This window comes from Garra rufa, chromosome 1, assembly GCF_049309525.1.
Source record: "Garra rufa chromosome 1, GarRuf1.0, whole genome shotgun sequence".
NCBI lineage: Eukaryota > Metazoa > Chordata > Actinopteri > Cypriniformes > Cyprinidae > Garra > Garra rufa.
In genome coordinates this window covers 14,276,685-14,296,929 of record NC_133361.1, presented here as the reverse complement: position 1 = coordinate 14,296,929, position 20,245 = coordinate 14,276,685, and the positions used below count along the sequence as shown (strand labels likewise).

Here is a 20,245-nt window from a genome sequence, read left to right as displayed (position 1 = left end):
GGATTTTTGCCCCTCTTTTGGAAAATCCAGTTTTAAAAGTAAAAAATACAACTACAAATAACTTTTACCAGTAGGTGGCTGCAGAGCTCCACTAATTGCTACTTGACCACCTGAAAGATATTTTTTCATAAGTTTTTTCAGTTGAATTAATATCTACAGTACAGACCAAAAGTTTGGAGACACCTGAATGAGAAAAAAAATAATAATAATAATAAAAAAAAAATATATATATATATATCTCCACACAATAAACAACAAACAAACAAAATAAACATTTTCGGGGGGTTGCAAGGAAAATAAACAAATAAATCAAAACATTACCATTCTTAAAAGGAAAGAGACTCATACATGGTTTTACACAATTCACAAAGGGGTTTATTAAGTGTTTTAAAGAATTTTTAAAGAATTTTTATATTCAGGGTTTACTGTTATTTCACTTACTTTTATGTATATGATATTTACCCATTGCAAAAATCTTTTTTAATAGTTATAATACAGTTAGGCTACCTAGAAAAATATACATTTATATATTTGAATATGAACATTATTAACACTATTTTTACTATAGTAGGCTAGTTTTGTCAAAAAATAGTTTTAATTATAAGGAAAAAACGAGCATAGTGTTTTTGGGTAAATTAATCATTTTGTGTTGTAATAAAATATCGATATTGGCCGTTAGTGTATCGATTATTTATTGCGACAGAGAGCACAACAATATATTGCAATATCGATTTTTTTTCCCACCCCTAATTATTAGCCCTACTACTACTATTATTTATTTATTTATTTATTCAGTTGAGACAATAACATTTATTTATTTATTTTCTTTTGCCAACTAGCCAAAATAAAATAAGTTTCATTTTTATATAGTAAATTTCTTTTTTTTTATATACATATTTTATTTTAATACAGTTATTAATTTTTATTTCAAGTACCGAACAAATATAACATTTATTGGTGAATTTATTATTTACATTATTATTTTCATAGATTTTTAAGTATTATTATTATTATTATTATTAGCCCTACTACTACTACTATTATTTATTTATTTATTTATTTATTCAGTTGAGACAAGTATATAGTATATTTCTTTTTTAAATATATATATATTTTATTTTAATACAGTTAAAATTTCAAGTAAAGAACAGATATAACATTTATTGTTGAATTTATTATTTACATTATTATTTTCATACATTTTTTAAATTATTATTATTAGGCCTATTATTATAATTATTATTATTTTCAGTTGGGACAATACATATTTCTAAATAAATAATTATAAATATAAGAAATTAATAAATATAAACAAACAAACAGCAATATTATAATATGATTTAGATATTATTGTAGCTTTATATATATCTTAAGTTTGTTTTTATTTTTAGATTTTTTTTTTATTTTCATTTTAGTTAAAGTTTTATTACTTTGGTTTTGTGTATTTTGTCTTGTGAGTTTTTCAATATATGCATATATAGTTTTTATTTGGTTTCTCTTATTTCTATTTCTTTGCTTTTATGTCATTAAATAAAATAAAAATGAGGAATATTGCCTTGGTGACTAGCCAAAATAAAATACGTTTCATTTTATTAGAGTTCAAATTTAAATATTTATATATTATTTATTTACAAATAATATAACATTTATTGGTGAATTTATTATTTGCATTATTATTTTCATACATTTTTTAAAAGTATTAATGTTATTATTAATTGAATTAATATTATTTTTGTTTTAAATATATATTTTAATTTTATATAGTTAACATCTATTTCATTTAACCAATAGATGTAACATTTATTGGTGAATTTATTATTTAAATTATTATTTTCATACATTTTTTATTAATATTATTAGACCTATTATTATTATTATTAGGCCAATTTTTTTTTTTTTTTTTTAGTTGAGACAGTAAACTTTCTTTTAGCAACTAGCTAAAATAAAAATAAGTTACATACATACACACACACACACACACACACACACACACACATATATATATATATATATATATATATATATATATATATAATATTACAGTTCAAATTCATTTAATTTCAAGTAACAAAAAATATAGCATTTATTCATGAATTTATTTTTATATTATTATTTTCATATATTTTGAAAGTATTATTATTATCATTATTATCATTATTATTTTATTTATTTATTTATTTATTTTATTTTTTCAGTTGAGACAATCACCTTTTTTTCTTTTAAGCAACTAGCTATAATAAAATAGGTTATGTTTCATTTCATTACAGTTCACTTTTTTCATTTCAATTAACAAATAAATATAACATAAAAATAAATTTATTCATATTCATATTCACATTATTATTTTAATTAATTAATTAATTAAATACAAAAAAAGGCAAGCTAAATATCGCCAATGAGTCTAAAATAGGAGTCATAATGTGTGAAAGAATACCTACATATCTGTGCAGTCAACAAAAAATACGTCTTTTCCTGTTCATTTTTCTTTTCATTAATTAGTCCAACTTTAAATTACTCAAATCTCTTGAACAAGCTTGCATAACACATTTGAATTATGTTATCTTAGCCTTGTATATTGTATTTCACTGTATTGTGTTTAATGTTCGGTTAAATCCCTCAACTTTCAACTGCTTCCAACTTCCCCAGCCCTGCCGCTCTACTTCAACTCATCCGCGCTCATAAGGAATGCCTACGCTAACCAAGAATCTCACTCTTAACAGTAGTGCGCATGCGCGTACAGCTCGCACATGCGCAGTCGCTGTCGTGTCGGCTGAGTGGCAAAGATGGCGTGTTCCGCAGCTCGCAGCTCCGCACGCTGGATCACAGTAGCCGTGTCCTCCAGCCACAGACAGGCCTGCTCACCTCTCCTCTCCAGCGCGGATGGAGCCTACAGGAGCCTCTCGACGCGGTCGGGTCGGCAGATATGGACGACTCTGGGAGGGAGCACCGGAGGAACCGGGACTGCGGTGACATTGAGAGGCATGACAGGTGAGACATGAAGGCCTGAGCATCAAACTACACACATACTGCTAAATCTGATTTCAAAACCTGTCTTTATAAATCAAGTCTGATATTATCGATTCAGCTTTATATGATAGATGATATGGTGATGTAACTATTAAAAGCCATTCATATGTAACGTTAGGCCAGAAAGCACACATAGTTACTGTATTCAACTCTGTAATCAATACATTCACAATCACATGTGATCACTTTAATCAAGAGCTATCTAATCAATACCGTGTGAGAATGGGTTTAGATCTGATTAGAAATCACAGACCTGGGGGGTGTTCCATAAAGCAAGTTTACCAAATAAACCAGGCTTATTTGAGTTAGTCTGACTTATTTTGAGCCAAATCAAATGACAATAAGTCAGACTAACTAAAATAAGCCTGGCTTATTTGGTAAATTTGTTTTATGGAACACCCCTCTGGTCTTGGTTGAATTTCTAGAAGCTCCTCTGACCTTGTAGCAGCTCAGCTGGACAAATAAAGACATTTTATTAGTCCGGTTATCAAGAAAATAATGTAAACATTTTCTAAACATCTCATAGTGTGATGGAAATGTTGTGAGGTGAAGTTTTGCTCAGTTTTACCGTTGTAGATTTTTGTTTGCATCTCTATTTGGTTCCTAGATATGACCTCCAGGGGTCCGTTCTTCATACCTCGCTTACTACATCCAAGATCAAATCATCGCGCTAACTATGAGCTTGCTATTCCGGTTCTCCTAATGCACCTGTTGTTGATGATTAGTAGCTGGATGAAGTAATCTGAGATCACTGGGTGGCTTAAAAGGGGCTACGTATCGAAAGTAGAAACATTGATTGGCAACTCTTTGATTGGTCGGCGAACATGACGAAGGAGCGCGCTCAGTATTTTTCTGCAGCAGAGCAAGAACTCTTGATTGAGGGATTTCAGGAGTTTCAGAGTTTAATTAAAATGCAAGCGAATACTGCAAAAGCAAGAAGAGAGGGCTGGCAAAAAGTAGTGAACAAATTAAATGTGTAATTTTATTTATATTTTTATTTTTATATACACTACCGTTCAAAAGTTTGGGGTCAGTAAGACTTGTAATAGTCTTTAAAGAAGTCTCTTATGCTCATCAAGGCTGCATTTATTTGATTAAAAATACAGAAAAAACAGCAATATTGCAAAATGTTTTTACAATATAAAATAATGTTTTTTATTTTAACATACTTTAAAACAGAGTTTATTCCTGTGATGAAAAGCTGAATTTTTATCAGCTGTTACTCCAGTCTTAAGTGTCACATGATCCTTCAGAAATCATTCTAATATGCTGATTTATTATTAGAATGATCAATGTTGGATAAGATCAACAGTTGTGCTGCAAATACTGTGATTTTTTTCCCCCCAGGATTCTTTCATGAATAACAAGTTTAAAAAGTACAGTGTTTATTAGGGCTGGGCGATTAATCGAAAAATAATCTAAATCGACATTCAGAGCCTATAATCGATCAAATTTTTCCAGGTCAATTATTTCAATTACTTTCCCTTTAAAAACACTGCCGCGTGTGGAGTCATGTGACCCCGTTACGTTACATTATTCCTCCGACATGTCGATGGAGAGCTTAAGCAGTATTTATACAGTAAAAAGTATTTACAGGATATACAAGAGTAATTTTATTTAGAAGAGATACTGCTTATTTTCTACTTTTAATATTTATTATTATTTTATAAATAATTTGTTTTGTTTCCAAAAGTGCAAGTTATTTATTTTCACTAATTTAAGAAAAATGTGACTTTTTGTTTTAAGCAATATGTGCTTTAATTTCAGTTGTTCATCACTGATGTTCAATAAATAATCATAGATAGTAGATAGTGTGTGCACCCTTCATTCAAAAATCTCTCACTTGCAGAGGTGTAAAGAGTACCTGAAAACCATACTTGAGTAAAAATACAGATACCTTACTGTAAAAATTACTCCGTTACAAGTTACAAGTCACCAATTCCAGTAAGACTTGAGTAAAAGTCTTAAAGTATCCGATTTTAAAAGAACTTAAGTATTTTACTCGTACTGAACGTAGGCTCAAAGAACACAAAGAAATGTGTAGGCCCTATAACAAGAAACCGTTTATTTGTGAGAATTTATTTAAATCCTAATATAGAAATGAAATTGAACTACTTAATGTTTCAAAATGGCAGAACAAGTCAGTCTCAGTCAAACTCAAAAACTGTTTAAAAATTGAAAAATTAATTTAAAAGCATTTTTAGTGCATTTAAAATTAAGCATATATTCACTTATTCAGTTGAAAATATTTTATCTTAGCATTCCACAAAGTTTCCAAAAAAAGAAAAGAAAAAAGAATTCACATTTAGGGTTGGGAATCGAAAATCGATTCCGATTCTGGAATCGGATACTTAAGATAAAGAATCGGATACTTGTTATAATATTAAAATTTCGATTCCTCGTTTCGATTCCTGGTTGCATTTTTTCCAGTGATTTTTCTAGTGATCTGCCAGGACCTTCCGCGCGTGCAATCTGCCAGGACTTTACGTGGTAATGTAAACATCAGTCGAAAAGATGGATCACGGTAAGCGTTTAAAAGTGTGTCTACGCTTTGTAAAAACCGAAGACAAATCTACCGCTGCACGCAAACTTCATCTTAGAGATCTGCAAGGGACGGATTTTAGTCCTGCGCCCGCCCACTCCAGAAGGAATATATGTTATTTCGTCCCGCAAAAGCCCACATAAAAGTCACTTATACCCCCGCGGGAAGACAGGCATCTACTTTATCTCTTGGCTGCATGAAACAAACCCTCCCGTTAATGTAAAGGCAAAGATGACCAGAGTAATAGTAACGAACTCGCGCGTGCCTAATGTATTCATTCTTGTATATCGGAGTCGTACATTAGGCACGCATAAGTCCGCTGTTGATTCACAAACTATTCATGCTTTCGGTGCTCTGATCCATAGTATTTTTGCGTGAAATTTCAAAATATTTGCATAGTTTTCAAAATGAATGTCCTGTGAGTTTTTTATAATGAATGCTTACCCATAGAGGTGGATCTTGTAAGGGTCAGTGGTGTTTAAGCACATATGAGCACCAGCATAAACAGATTTACAATGTATTTACTGTATTTTTCATTTATATGTTTATTTTATAATAAATACAAACAGTAGATATTCAGTCACTTAAGAAAGAGTACTCTGAAGTTGTGAAGAATGTCTGAATTAAATAATTTAGGTGCTTTAAATCTGTATGTGTGTATTCATGTTAAAAAGTTAGAGCAGAGGATTTTCTTTTAAATTCAAAAGTATAGCTTTAATTTAAAGTTTGTTTGATTTTTTTTTTTTTATAACATGCAGGAGAAAAATAAAAAGGCAAAACTAATGTTTAGGTTAATAAAAAAGGTTAAAAAAATAAACACGTCAGGCATAGGGGGGCCTTGCAAAACTGACCCGAGAAGAAGGGGGACCTGATATAAAAAAGGTTGAGAACCCCTGTAATAAAATAATATGTTACAAGCTAGCACTGAAAATAAACATGTTTAATATATTAATGTTTGACTTTTGTGTTTGTTGGTTTTTTTTTTTTTTACTAAATCGGAATCGAAACTGGGAATCGAAAAGAATCGGAATCGATAAGTGGAATCGGAATCGGAATCGAAATCGATAAAATTCAAACGATACCCACCCCTATTCACATTACTGATAAAAGTATATAAAATATTGCCTAATGCCCCAAATTATATACACAATACTAGAACACATATTATTCCAAATAAATGTTTAAATTTGTTTAATGTTAAAACCTTGTTTAAAACTATTTAAAGTAACTGATTATAGAAAAATATAGATTCTAATTATTTGGGATATAAAAGTTTCATAGGATAAAACAATTTGCATTGATTTGTAATGATTTGCCATCCCTCCTGTTTCACATTTTTGAATGAATAGTAAAAAAAAAAATCCATTATTTCATCTGACAATTCACGATGCCTTGATGGCATAGCCTACAAATATTCACTTTTGCTGATGGAAAAGGGCATAAAGTCTCTGAAAGAAACTTTAAAAGAAAACGCATAGCATCATTACTGTACATTATAACATTACTCACATGGGGATTTTGAATTCCGCACAGAGATTCCGTTCACGTTCATGTGGAGTAGTCTCATTTAGCACATAGGTAAATAGCATCCAGTACCTTCAGCACCCTGCAGATGGCCATATATCGCCTCTTCCGCTCAAGAAATTACCCATAGCAGAAAAAGATGCCGACTTGTCGCGCACAATCACAATGCAATGAGTAACGGTAAGTGTACGTTCAAATGTAGTGGAGTAAAGAGTACATATATTACATAAAAAATGTAGTCGAGTAGAGAGTAAAAGTTGCTTATATTTTTGATACTCAGTACAAGTAAAAAGTAGCCAAAAAAATACTTAAGTACAGTAACGAAGTCCATTTACTCAAATACTTTACACCAGTGCTCACTTGTAATATGTGCACATATTTACTGTACAAAACTTGTCAGTGAACTATGAGGGCAAAAAAAAAAAATTATTTAAATATAATTAAATATAATTTTATTAATGAATAAAATAATCGTTCATTAATCGTAATCGGGTTAAAATGTTCAATTAATCGAGATTTTGATTTTAGGCCAAATCGCCCAGCCCTAGTGTTTATTCAAAATATATATTTTTTATAACAATGTAAATTATTTATTATTAACGTTTAATATTTTTTTAATTATTAACTTAATACATCCTTGGTGAATAAAAGTATTAATTTCTTTAAAAAAAACAATAAAAATGTACTGACCTTTTGAACGGTAGTGTATATAGATAGATTTTTCTTTAACCAATCAGATGTGACCTCGCCATTTCAACCAATCATAACCCGCCTGGAGCGCAGCCTAAATCCTGTTTACATGAAATAAACCCGCTCCCGAGCAGGTTTAAGTTTACGGACCTGTTATTATGACACCAAGTCCGAGATGCGCATCGAAGAACGAAACAATCCAAGATCAGGACAAATCCACAACAATCAAATCCAGCTAACTAGTTAGCGACGTACGAAGAACGGACCCCTGACCTGAAATTTGCCATAGTAAACATAGTTTAGGGGTTAGATGGTCAAACCCACTGTTTACATTGATTCACTAATCAAAAAGTACCCCTAATAGCACCATGGTTTTTTTTTTTGGCATGCACCAAATTAAAGTAACATGGTATTAATGTTTGACGCCATTATCGTACCATGGGTACAACTGTGGTTACCATAGTACTCTACCAGTCAGAAGTTTTTTAATGCATTTTTAAAGAAGTCTCTTCTGCTCACCAAGCCTGCATTTATTTGATCAAAGTACAGCAAAAACAGTAAAATTGTGAAATATTTTTACTATTTAAATTAGCTGCTTTCTGTTTAAATATATTTTAAAACGTAATTTATTTCTGTGATTTCAAAGCCGAATTTTTAGCCTCTTTACTCCAGTCACATGATCCTTCAGAAATCATTCTAATATTTTGATTTGCTGCTCAGAGTAACATTTATTTTTATTATTATGTTGAAAACAGCTGAGTATAATTTTTTTTTTCTATCTGGCTTATCTGAAATAGAAATATTTTGTAACAATATAAATGTCTTTATACTCACTTTTGATCAATTTAAATCATCCCTGCTACATAAAAGTGTATATATATCTATAATTATTAAGTATATCTATAATTTATTTCCCAAAAAAAACAATGGATGAATGGTACAGTGTATAATTTTTTACAAAAACTTTTTATTTCAGAGAAATGCTGATCTTTAGATATTATTATTCATAAAGGAATCCTGAAAAAACTGGAGTAATGATGCTGAAAATGCAGCTTTGATCACAGGAATAAATTATATTATAAAAATATATTGAAAACAGTTATTGTAAATGGTAAAAATATTTTGAAATGTTACTGTTTTGTAACTTTGGATCAAATAAATGCAAGCTTGATGAGCAGAAGAGACTTTAAAGAAAAATGTTAAAAATCTTACTGTTCAAAAACTTTTGACTTTAAGTGCATAGAATATGGTGTAAATAAATATAGAATATTTAAGGGTGAATTATTTTCTGGAATCTCTTTGATGATTTGTGAAATATTTATTATTGTTGTTGTTGCTGATATTATGTAAATGTTGGTCAAACAAAATGGCACTTTACAATTTACGTGACTTTTTCAGCTCAACTTCTTACCCAAATTGTTTTACTAGTATCATTTCCATAATTATAAATAATAATACAAACAAATGTTATTTTATTCCTTTAAAAACAACCCATGCATTTCAAATACATTTTCTAATTAAAATTGGGACTGACTTACAGAGTTTTATAAAAAAAAAAAAAAGAGAGAGAAAAAGTAAGCTAATTCTGAATGCATTTTTATTGGCTTGGGTTTCATTATTAATTGTGTTTAATAATAATACAAACAAATGTTATTTTATTCCTTTGAAAACAACCCATGCATTTTAAATACATTTTTATTTATTAAATTTGGGACTGACTTACAGAGTTTTATTAAAGTGGTTTTAAAGAGGTAGAAATGCTGTAGCTGCTACACTTTATATTACTGTATTAAACCCATAGTAAATATGCTGTATATAGTTGTAATGATAGTTTTGTGTGTGACAGCGGTGAGCCCTTCTCCTCATGTCATCTGTAAGATGTCCTTCCACACCAGCTCTCCTGCTAGAAAACAGGATTTCTACCAGATCTTAGGTGTTCCACGCACAGCCACACAGAAGGAGATTAAGAAAGCTTATTACCAGGTAAGACAAGACACCTGACTAGACACCTGACTAGTGTGTGTTTGTCGTCTTCTTGTAAATAGACCAGGGCAAGTTGTCACATGGAGATTTTGTCACAATGGCTGTATATTAGTAACTATGTTGAGTCTAATTACACAAAACTAGCAGTGTTGCATGTTTTATGTTTTGTTATTTTTGTAACAGAACAAAATGACCTTTAAATAGTCATTAAAAATAGACTATAATACCTGACAATGACTGTTGTACTCTAGATGGTATTTTATATGTAAGAAAAGAATATTCTTCACAAATTATTGTTAATAAACCGCAGGTTGGCAAAGCAAATAGTGGGTAAACTGAATGTCATTTTTTAATTGATGTACATTTTTCAGCTCAAAAAATAGCAAATTGTTTTGCTAATATAGTTTTTTCCCTAGATTTATGCAGTTTATTTTATTATATATTATTTAATATATAATATATGAACTTATTAATCTATTAATATATCTAATATTATACATTTTTTATTATTTAAGATTATTATACATTTTGGAAATTTTAGACCCAGCCTAATTTTTGGCATTTTTACATTGTGTTATTCTATATTTATTAGAGCTTACTAATCTATGAATATATTATTATTATTATTATTATTATTATTATTATTATACATTTTGTTAAAAAAAAAAAAAACTGTGTTTGTTGTCATTAAAACATGCTTTAAAAAAAAAAAAAAATACAGCATTCAAACTAAAGCATCAAATAATAAACAGTTTAAATATTTTCTACATTTTCCAAATTTAGATGAAATAGTAAAAAGTGTGACAACTAGACCCAGTCTATTTTTTAGTATTTGTACATTTTGTGTTATTTTATATTAGAGTGTGTGTGTGTGTGTGTGTGTGTGTGTGTGTGTGTGTGTGTGTGTGTGTGTGTGTGTGTGTGTGTGTGTGTGTGTGTGTGTGTGTGTGTGTGTGTGTGTGTGTGTGTGTGTGTGTGTGTGTGTTTTTTTTTTATATATATTTTCTTTATTTATTTTTTCAACATTATTATACTTTTTTTTTATATATATATATTAGGGGTGGGCATAGATTAATTTTTTTAATCTAGATTAATCTAGATTAAATCTTGGAATTAATCTAGATTAAAAGGGCTAATTTGAATTCTGCTGAAGGCATTCAGAATATGTGTGCTACCCAAATAATGACTTAAAGTCTTTGAGAATGGATCATAAAGCTGTTCTATGATAATTTGTTGATGAAAATAAATTATGTTCAATTAGATGTACTTGTGTTTACTAACTAACTAACAATGAAATTATTTTTTCTCCCTATTAGATTGTTTTTTTTAACGTCAACACCTACCCAGCCCATTACATGTTACACCGTACTTTTATTTTGACAGGTTGCCGTGAAGTTTCTGATATGATATGATGCTAGTTTTCTCAAATGAAACGGTAAAAGTGACACTCACAGCAGTTTGGGAGATTGAGTTTATCTGTTCATGTGAGATGCAAATGCCAAAAATTACCGGGAGCGTCACGTGTGTTTCAGTATGCGACGTGTAGTAAAAGCTCGTCTCCGCCATTCATACATACAGCTAGGCAAACGGAACATACCGGATTCATATTAAAACGGTCTTTTTTTTCAGTCTTTTTTTTCAGCATTTCAGTTTTCACATACACTAGTCCATATCGCGATTTGAATTAAGTGACTGACCAACATTTGATTTATGAATCCAAAAAACGACGAATTTACGTGGCATTTCGCGCTATAGTAGATTCGGTTTTTATGAATGGAGGACGACGCGATCCCGTCTGTGTTTTGGCGGAGGAGACTTAAACGCGGCGACCATATTCTATAGTCTTCGGTATACATCCGCGTTAAACTATCAAGGTGAAAGTCATCATAGCTTGCGTATTTTAGACCCAGCTCCCAAACCGAATTTGAGAATAGATTAACGGCGATAAGAGTTTCACGTTAACGCAGCACGTTAACGCCGATAATGGCCCACCACTAATATATATACAATATAATATAATACATTTTTATTATAATTATTCAACGTATAATTATTCATTTTACAAATGGTAAAATGTGTGACGACTAGACCCAGTCTAATTTTTTGTAACATTTTGGGTTATTTTATATTTATTAGAACTTATTAATTTATCAATATTATCTATTTTTTATTATTCAACATTATTATACATTTTGGTAGTTTTTAAATATTTTTTTTTTCTGTGTTTGTTTGTATTATAAATCTGTTATTTTATTTTTTAATTTATTAAATATTAATTAAAATAAAGCATTACATTTTGTGTTTGTTTATATTTATTAGAAATTATTAATATTAATATGTAATAATATCTTTCTTTTTTATTATTTGACATTATTATACATTTTGGTCATTTTTAAATATTTTTTTCTGTGTGTGTTGGTATTAAAAATGTACTTTTCATGTTGTTGTTCTGTTTCTAAGTGCACACTGATGACTGGAGTAATAATTCTGAAAATAAATTCAAATTTAGATTAAATTAAAAAAAAAAAAGTATGACAACTATTTCTAGTCTAATTTTTGGCTTCTGACAGTTTGTGTTTCTATTTTCCCCTTATCCAGATGGCAAAGAAGTATCATCCAGACACTAACAAAGACGACCCTCAAGCGAAGGAGAAGTTTGCACAGCTCGCTGAGGCCTATGAGGTTTAAAAGCGTTTCCTCTGTGAAAGCTTGTTCTGATGTCAGCATGTTTGAATATTGAGCGCTGATGTTTTGTCCTCAGGTGCTCAGTGACGAGGGGAAGAGGAAACAGTATGACACGTACGGCTCTGCCGGGTTTGACGCAGGTCAGGCCGGTGCAGGACATCAGCAGTACTGGAGCGGAGGAAGCAGCATCGACCCCGAGGAGCTTTTCCGCAAGATCTTTGGCGAGTTTTCTGGAGCTCGAGGCTTTGGGGACTTCAATGCCATCTTCGATCAGCCACAAGAGGTCAGATGTGGAGCATGCTGTGTTCAATAAGCATTGGGCAGTTAGGACCCTATGAAATCACTTTTGCCTTTCCCAAATTTCGTTTTTCTTTTCCAAATAAAGTTTAATATTTTCCCCCAATTTTTATTAATTTTTTCTCAAATTCAGATTTTTTTTTCCAATTTTTTTTCTCTAATTTTTTTTTTTGCTCCAAACTCTTTTTTTTTTTTTTTTTACCCCAATTCTTCTGTATATTTTTCCATTTTTTGTTTGTTTCCCCTGAATTTCCCACATATCACTTTATTTGTTTTCCAAATTATTTTTTTAAACAAATGTAGTTTTATTTTTTTTTACAAATTTAGTTTTAATTTTTTCCAAATTCATTTTTTCCACCCAAATTTCCCCCCAGTATTGCGTTTTTTTTTTTTTTTTTTTTTTTTTTTTTTTTTTTTTTTTACAATTTTAGTTTTAGATTTCCCAAATTTAGTTTTTCCCCTAAATTCTGCTTTATTTTTTTCACAAATTCCATTAATTTAATTTAATTTAATTTTTTTCACAAAATTCTGTGATTTACATTTAAATTTTTCTGGATTCTATTTTTATATTTTAATTCAATTTTAGTCATTTAAAACATGTCTAATTGACTTCATAAAACTTTACAATTGAATCGATCCTTTAAAATGCAGTTAAATTTAAATGCAACCATTTATTTACAATAAAACTTTTTTTTTTTTCACAAATAAAGTGCTACACAACAGAACTTTACTGTATAAATAAACTTGGATGTGGATCTCTTAAAAATAGTAACAATAAATATAATAATAATTGTTATTTTTTAATAGAAGTAGTTTTTCCTATACAACAGTAATGCATTTCATAATTTATTATTAATGAATGCACAATATATTAATAGCATATCATAATTATTCATGAAGTTAACTGGGCATTTATTTTGGCTGATTGCATTAAGAAAATAATTCAGTTTTATTTTTTTCACAACGTGCAAATCACGGGGCTCTAGACGATCTATAAACCCTCTGTTCTGTTTGCTAACAGTATGTGATGGAACTCACGTTCACTCAAGCTGCCAAAGGAGTGAATAAGGAGATCACGGTCAACATCGAGGACATGTGTCAGCGCTGTGGTGGCAGAGGGCATGAGCCCGGATCCAAAGTCCAGCACTGTGGCAACTGCAACGGGACCGGCATGGTAAGCAACACCTTTGAGCGTATCAAGTCCTTTAGATGTGTCCAAAAACCCAACATCTGTCATTTGTATCTGTAGGAGACCGTAAACACGGGGCCCTTTGTCATGCGGTCCACCTGCCGGCGCTGTGGCGGAAGGGGCTCGGTCATCACGTCACCCTGTACGGCTTGTCGAGGAACGGGACAGACCAAACAGAGGAGGACCGTCACGGTGCCTGTTCCTGCTGGTGAGTTAGCTGCTTATCTGTAGTGAAGAGAGACTGGTTTCTGTGAATGGATGGAGTTTTGAGGGGTTTTTTTACGGTGTTTAGGAATCGAGGATGGGCAGACGGTCCGAATGCCTGTGGGGAAGAAAGAGATCTTCATTACGTTCAGAGTGAGTACAACACCACTGTTTTGAGGTTTCAGAACCTCAAAGCGTCACATGGTTACTTTTAAATCAGCCAGTCTTTTATTTTTCTGCAAATTCCGTTTTTTCCAACCAAATTTAGTAAATTTTTCCCCAATTTAGCTTATTTTTTTCCCCCAAATTCAGTTTTTGTTTATTTGATTTTTTTTCCCCACATTTCCTTCAATATCACTTTTTTTTTCCCAAATTCTGTTTTTTTTTTTTTTCAAATTTACTTTTATTTTTCTGTAAATTCATTTTTTCCACCCAAATTCAGTATATTTTTCCCCAATTTCGCTTATTTTTTTCCCAAGTTCAGATTTAGTTTATTTGTTTTTCCCTACGTTTCCCCCAATATCACTATTTTTTTCTAAATTTTTTTTTTTTTTTACAAATTTATTCTTTTCCCAAATTAATCTTTTTCCACCCAAATTAAGTTTATTTTTCCCAGTCTTGCTTCCCCCCAAAATATTTTTTGTTTTGTTTTGTTTTTTTGTTTTTGTCGTTTTGTTTTTTTCCACAAAATTTATAAAAAATTTTCCTCCAGTATCACTTTTTTTTTTTTTTTAGGTTTATTTTTTCACAGAATTCTATGATTTACATTTTAATTTCTAGATTCCATTTTAATCCAATTTTAGTCATTACAAGCATGTCTAATTGAATTCATAAAACTTTACAATTAAATGAATCTGTTTTTTACATTTACATTTAAGTCAGCCAATCACAATTGAGCATACCTACAGCCCTCTCTTTATTTTTTCTCAAATTCAGTTTTTTTTTTTACATATTTAGTTGTATTTTCCCCCAAGATTAGTTTTTTAACAAATTTACTTTTATGTTTCCCCAAATTCAGTTTTTTCCACCCAAACTCAGAGTTACTACAAATGTGTACCTTGGACATTACATCCTCTGTGCTGTTTGTTTGCTTGTATATTTGATGCTAATCGTCTGTGTTGATGCTCTCAGGTCCAAAAGAGTCCGATCTTCAGAAGAGACGGTGCTGACATCCACTCTGACGTCATGGTCTCTGTGGCTCAGGCCATATTGGGCGGCACGGTCAGAGCGCAAGGACTCTACGAGACCGTCAATCTCTCGGTGAGACATTTTGGTGATGTTAACATGACCATATTGTAGTATTAAAGGAATAGTTTCTTTAACGTAAAATTTGCTGAAAATGTACTCCCTCTCAGGCCATCCAAGATCTAGATGAGTTTGTTTCTTAATCAGCACAAATTTGGAGAAATAGCATTATATCAGTTGCTCACCAAAGGATCCTCTACAGTGCATGGGTTGTCAATCGCCGAATTGGTCACAATACCCAGCCCTATCTTCTATGGTGCCTGAGAGTTTGAACTTCCAAAATGCAGTTTAAATGCAGGTCCCATCTGAGAAAGAAGAATCTTATGTAGCGAAATGATTGATTATTTTCAAAAAAAAAAAATTTACAATTTAAATACTTTTTAGCCACAAATGCTTGTCTTGTCTAGCACTGCGTCAACTGTGTATTGCAGTTCAATACAGTTAGGGTATGTTGAAAAACTCCCGTCTCATTTTCTCCTCCAACTCCAAAATCGCCCTACATCACTGCAGAAGTATCGACCCAGTGTTTACAAAATGAACGTGCAAAGAAGTTCACACACCCTTTACAAAAAAGGCTATAAAACAAGTGATGTAGGGCAAATTTGAGGTTGGAGAAGAAAGTGAGATGGGCGTTTTTTGACATACCCTAACTGTCTTGAACGCAGAGCTAGACAAGATGAGCATTTGAGGTTAAAAAGTATATAAATTGTATTTTTTTTTTTTTTTTTTTTTGAAATTCGCTAGATATAACCCTCCTTCCTCGACTGGGATCGTTTAGAGCCCTTCGAAGCTGCATTTAAACTGCATTTTGGAAATTCAAACTCGCAGGCGCCATAGAAGTCCACTATATAGAGAAAAATCCTCAAACATAATTCCTTTTCGACTGAGGAAAGAAAGACATGAACTTCTTGGATGGCAAGGGGGTGAGTAAATCATCTGTAAATTTTAGTTCTAGAAGTGAAATTCAATTCAAGTTTATTTGTATAGCGCTTTTCACGATACAAATCGTTGCAAAGCAGCTGTACAAAAAGGTAGGTTACTACAATATATTCAGTAGCTTATTAGTGGTGACTCCTGTATGTCAAGTCGATGTACATATGGGACAAATGTTCAAATCAGTAATGGTGTAATCAAACAGATGATGAACACTAATAGTAATGATTATGAGCTTCTCGTTTAATCTGGATACTTTTGTCTATGTAAACACAGTTATTCATTCAGTGAATGTTCTTGTAGATCCCAGCTGGAGTCCAGGCTGACCAGAGGATCCGGCTCTCTGGTAAAGGTATACCACGAGTCAGCGGCTACGGTTACGGTGACCACTATGTCCATGTTAAGATCAAAATCCCAAAGTAAGTCATCTTAAATATAACGTAAAGGCTTGTTTTGCCACTTTTAAATGACTAATCCATCAATCTGATTTATCCATATGTTTTCTGTCAAGGATGTTGACGGACCGGCAGCGAGCCCTTTTGATGAGTTACGCGGAGGACGAGACCGATGTGGAGGGAACCGTCAATGGAGTGACCAGCACCACTGCAGGTACGGTCATCACTGTGCGATAGTTTAGTCACGTCTAGGTAGAAATCAAAGGAGCTAATGTTAAAACCAGTACCTGTCTCTGTCCAGGAGGGGGCAGTAATCAGACCGGCACAGAGCACAAACAGAAAGACGAAGGCTTTTTCTCCAAATTAAAGAAAATGTTTAGCTCCTCCTGACAGCCACAAACCAGGTATGATTTGGTTTAAGATCAAACTCCCTGAAATCCATTTGTGGCCCTGGACCACAAAACCAGTCTTGAGATTTATACATCAGCTGAATAAATAAGCTTTTGATTGATGTATGGTTTGTTAGGATAGGACAATATTTGGCCAAGATACAACTATTTGAAAATCTGGAATCGGTTGTCCAAGTTAAGTACTTAGCAATGCATATTACTAATCAAAAATTAAGTTTTGATCTATTTATGGTAGGAAATTTACTACATTTTTGCTTAATATCCTAATGATTTTTGGCATAAAAGAAAAATTGATCATTTTGACCCATACCATGTATTTTTGGCCATTGCTACAAATATACCCGTGCTACTTAAGACTGGTTTTGTGGTCCAATGATTTTACGCATTGGAGAAACCTTGGAAAAGCACAATTATCAAGGTTTATTATCTGGTTTGTGGCTGTTTATGAGTTTAGTGGCTCCCAAAAAATATTTAGAAAATGAAAACTCTCTTAAAAATGTATGAATACATTTTTAGATACCAAAATCAACAATAATAAGCAGATGCATGGTATTTAATTAGCTCTAAACTCTTCATCTGCGTTAAACTTCTAATAAAATATTGCAGGGGTTTTGAAACTGGGGGCCGCAAAGGAGTGCTGGGGGTCTGTGGAAATGTTTACAGACAAAAAGAAATGGAAAATCTACAAAAAAAAAAAAAAAAATACGATTGATTGAAATAAATAAAATAATGAAAAATATGTAGAAAAAGGAATCCATTATTAAGATGTTTTTAACATAAAAAATAAGATTGAAATAAATAAAATAATGAAAAATATTTTATATTATTAATGTTTTTAACATAAATTATATATATATATTTTTTTTTAAGATATAAAAATTATTATAGTTTTTTGTATATAAATATACAAAATATTTTTTGTAATTTTACACATTTATAATATAAATTTTTCCCAGTGTAAATTTAATTTTGTTAATTTAGATTGAAAACCCCTGATATATATCGGATCCTCAGATTCAATCTTTTTTTTTTTTTTTTTTTGGTCTTTTCAGGTAAAAGATCCACTGGAAATTAAGACTTTCATGTTACTAGTGGATTTTCAGAGTTCCTGTAAACCTAATGGACATTCAAGAGAAGGAAGCAAGTCCTCTGCTTTGGACATGGACAGCATGGAGATAATTTTGAACGCTCTTCAGAAAACGCCAAACGATGATCTGTGGATGCATTATTGACTTCTAAGAGAAGATCCCTCCAGATCCCGGAGGATATGATTTACGCACATGTACCCGATTTACCTGAAACATTGTGATATCAGCCTTAGCACCAACATGACCTATAGATCTCGTCTTTGGTCTGTAATTTAAGTTAAGTCTTTACATAGTCAGGTCTTTCCTTTGCTGATGTTTTGAAGATATTAACTGCGGGAAATCTTTACTTCAGTAATAATATCATTTCAGAATAATGAAGTCCAATGTTGAAGATTTTTGTTTGTGCTGACACCTCACTAAACGTTACATCCTTCTGCTTGATTAGCAGTGTACATAGACAGCTGTTAATATTAAAATCATTTTAATGTGTTGTTGTAGAGATAAATATGCAATAATGAATAAAATCTCTGTGTGACAACTGTACATGATGGTTCTGTATTTGTGTATTATAACCTTCTGATGCATTATTTACAGAAAATAAACTTTATTTGTTAAATATGGAAAAAGCAAACTAAATGTTGCTACCGTAACTGAAAAAAAAAAAAAAAAAAACATACATTGTCTTTTAAAATATGTGACCCTGGACCACAAAACTATTCATAAGGGTCATTTTTTTTTTAATTAAATAAACTGAGTAAATAAGATATCCATTGATGTATGGTTTGTTAGGATAGGACTGATATTTGGCCGAGATACAACTATTTGAAAAATCTGGAATCTGAGGGTGCGAAAAAATCTAAATATTGAGAAAATCGCCTGTAAAGTTGTTAGCAATGCATATTACTAATCAAACACTAAGTTTTGATATATATACAGCAGGAAATTTACAAAATATCTTCATGGAACATGATCTTTACTTAATATCCTAATGATTTTAGGCATAGAAGAAAAATTGATCATTTTGAACCATACAATGTATTTTTGGCTATTGCTACAAAAATACCTGTGCAACTTAAGACGGTATTAGATTAGTATTTTACACTTAATGTGAGGTTAACCAAATAACAGGTTTAAACTTGCATTTTGACATTTAAAAATTACTAAAAATATCATTCTAAATTGCATTTACCCCTAAATGATATGTTTGCTAGCCATATTAAAAAAATGTCAATATTACTTGGGGAACCACTTTGTTGAATTTGTTTTCATAAAATGTACAAAAGCTAAGGTAAAAGCAGGTTTAACTGTAACCACATTCTGAATGGTTAAAATTAAATGGTGCTTGGTCAAAAACACTGACATTTCCTGCGTTGTATGTCATTTATGTGATACAATCATCCTTCAGTTTGTAAGAAAAGTTTAGCAGGAAGACGCTAAACTGAATAAAAATTAAAAACACTCTCATGAAAGTAAAGCCAAAAGCCTTAAATTACATATTTAATCTGAAACTAGTTTGATAAATTGATATAACCTTTGTCCAGGTTGTTGTTCCCTTCAGGACTATTAATTAACAGCTGGAACGATGAACATGAACTTTTTAAGAATCACCGTTGAAAACCGTTAATTTGAAAAGCAGCAGTTTCCATGGGAGCAAAAAAAGCGCCATAACAGCTTTTTCGTTTTGACTATTCAGTCAAGTCATTATCTTCGGATAATTTCGTTTTTTTTTATTATATCTGTGATGCAGTGCTTAAAATACTTTTACAGCATTTTTGTATAAAATATTTATGCTTTAGGGAAAAAAAATACAAGTTGTAGTTTTCATGACCATCAGTTAAACCTTTTAAGAATTACCATTGAAACCGTTGATTTGAAAAGCCCGCGGTTTTCATGGGACGAAATTGATTCAGTCATTATTTTAGGATAATTTCGTTTTTTAAAATTATATAATTGATACAATATTTAAAAATATGTTTACAACGCATTTTGTGTGGAATACATGCTTTAGCAAAAAAATATAAGATGCATGTTTT

General features: G+C 31.3%; 1 protein-coding gene across 2 annotated transcripts; it reads left to right on the top strand.

Moving 5' to 3' along the window:
• Positions 1-2,771: 2,771 nt before the first annotated feature.
• dnaja3a (DnaJ heat shock protein family (Hsp40) member A3a) lies at positions 2,772-18,755 on the top strand. Of its 2 annotated transcripts, XM_073836274.1 has the most exons (12): positions 2,772-2,988; positions 9,630-9,766; positions 12,365-12,448; positions 12,528-12,734; positions 13,770-13,922; positions 13,998-14,145; positions 14,230-14,294; positions 15,273-15,401; positions 16,623-16,738; positions 16,831-16,928; positions 17,016-17,118; positions 18,177-18,755. In XM_073836274.1, exons 1-11 carry the CDS (start codon positions 2,784-2,786, stop codon positions 17,102-17,104), a joined length of 1,431 nt encoding a protein of 476 aa, XP_073692375.1. In that variant the 5' UTR covers positions 2,772-2,783; the 3' UTR covers positions 17,105-17,118; positions 18,177-18,755. The 2 variants fall into 2 exon arrangements, with proteins under 2 accessions (XP_073692375.1, XP_073692384.1); XM_073836283.1 differs by lacking the exon at positions 17,016-17,118.
• The last annotated feature ends 1,490 nt before the right edge of the window (positions 18,756-20,245 follow it).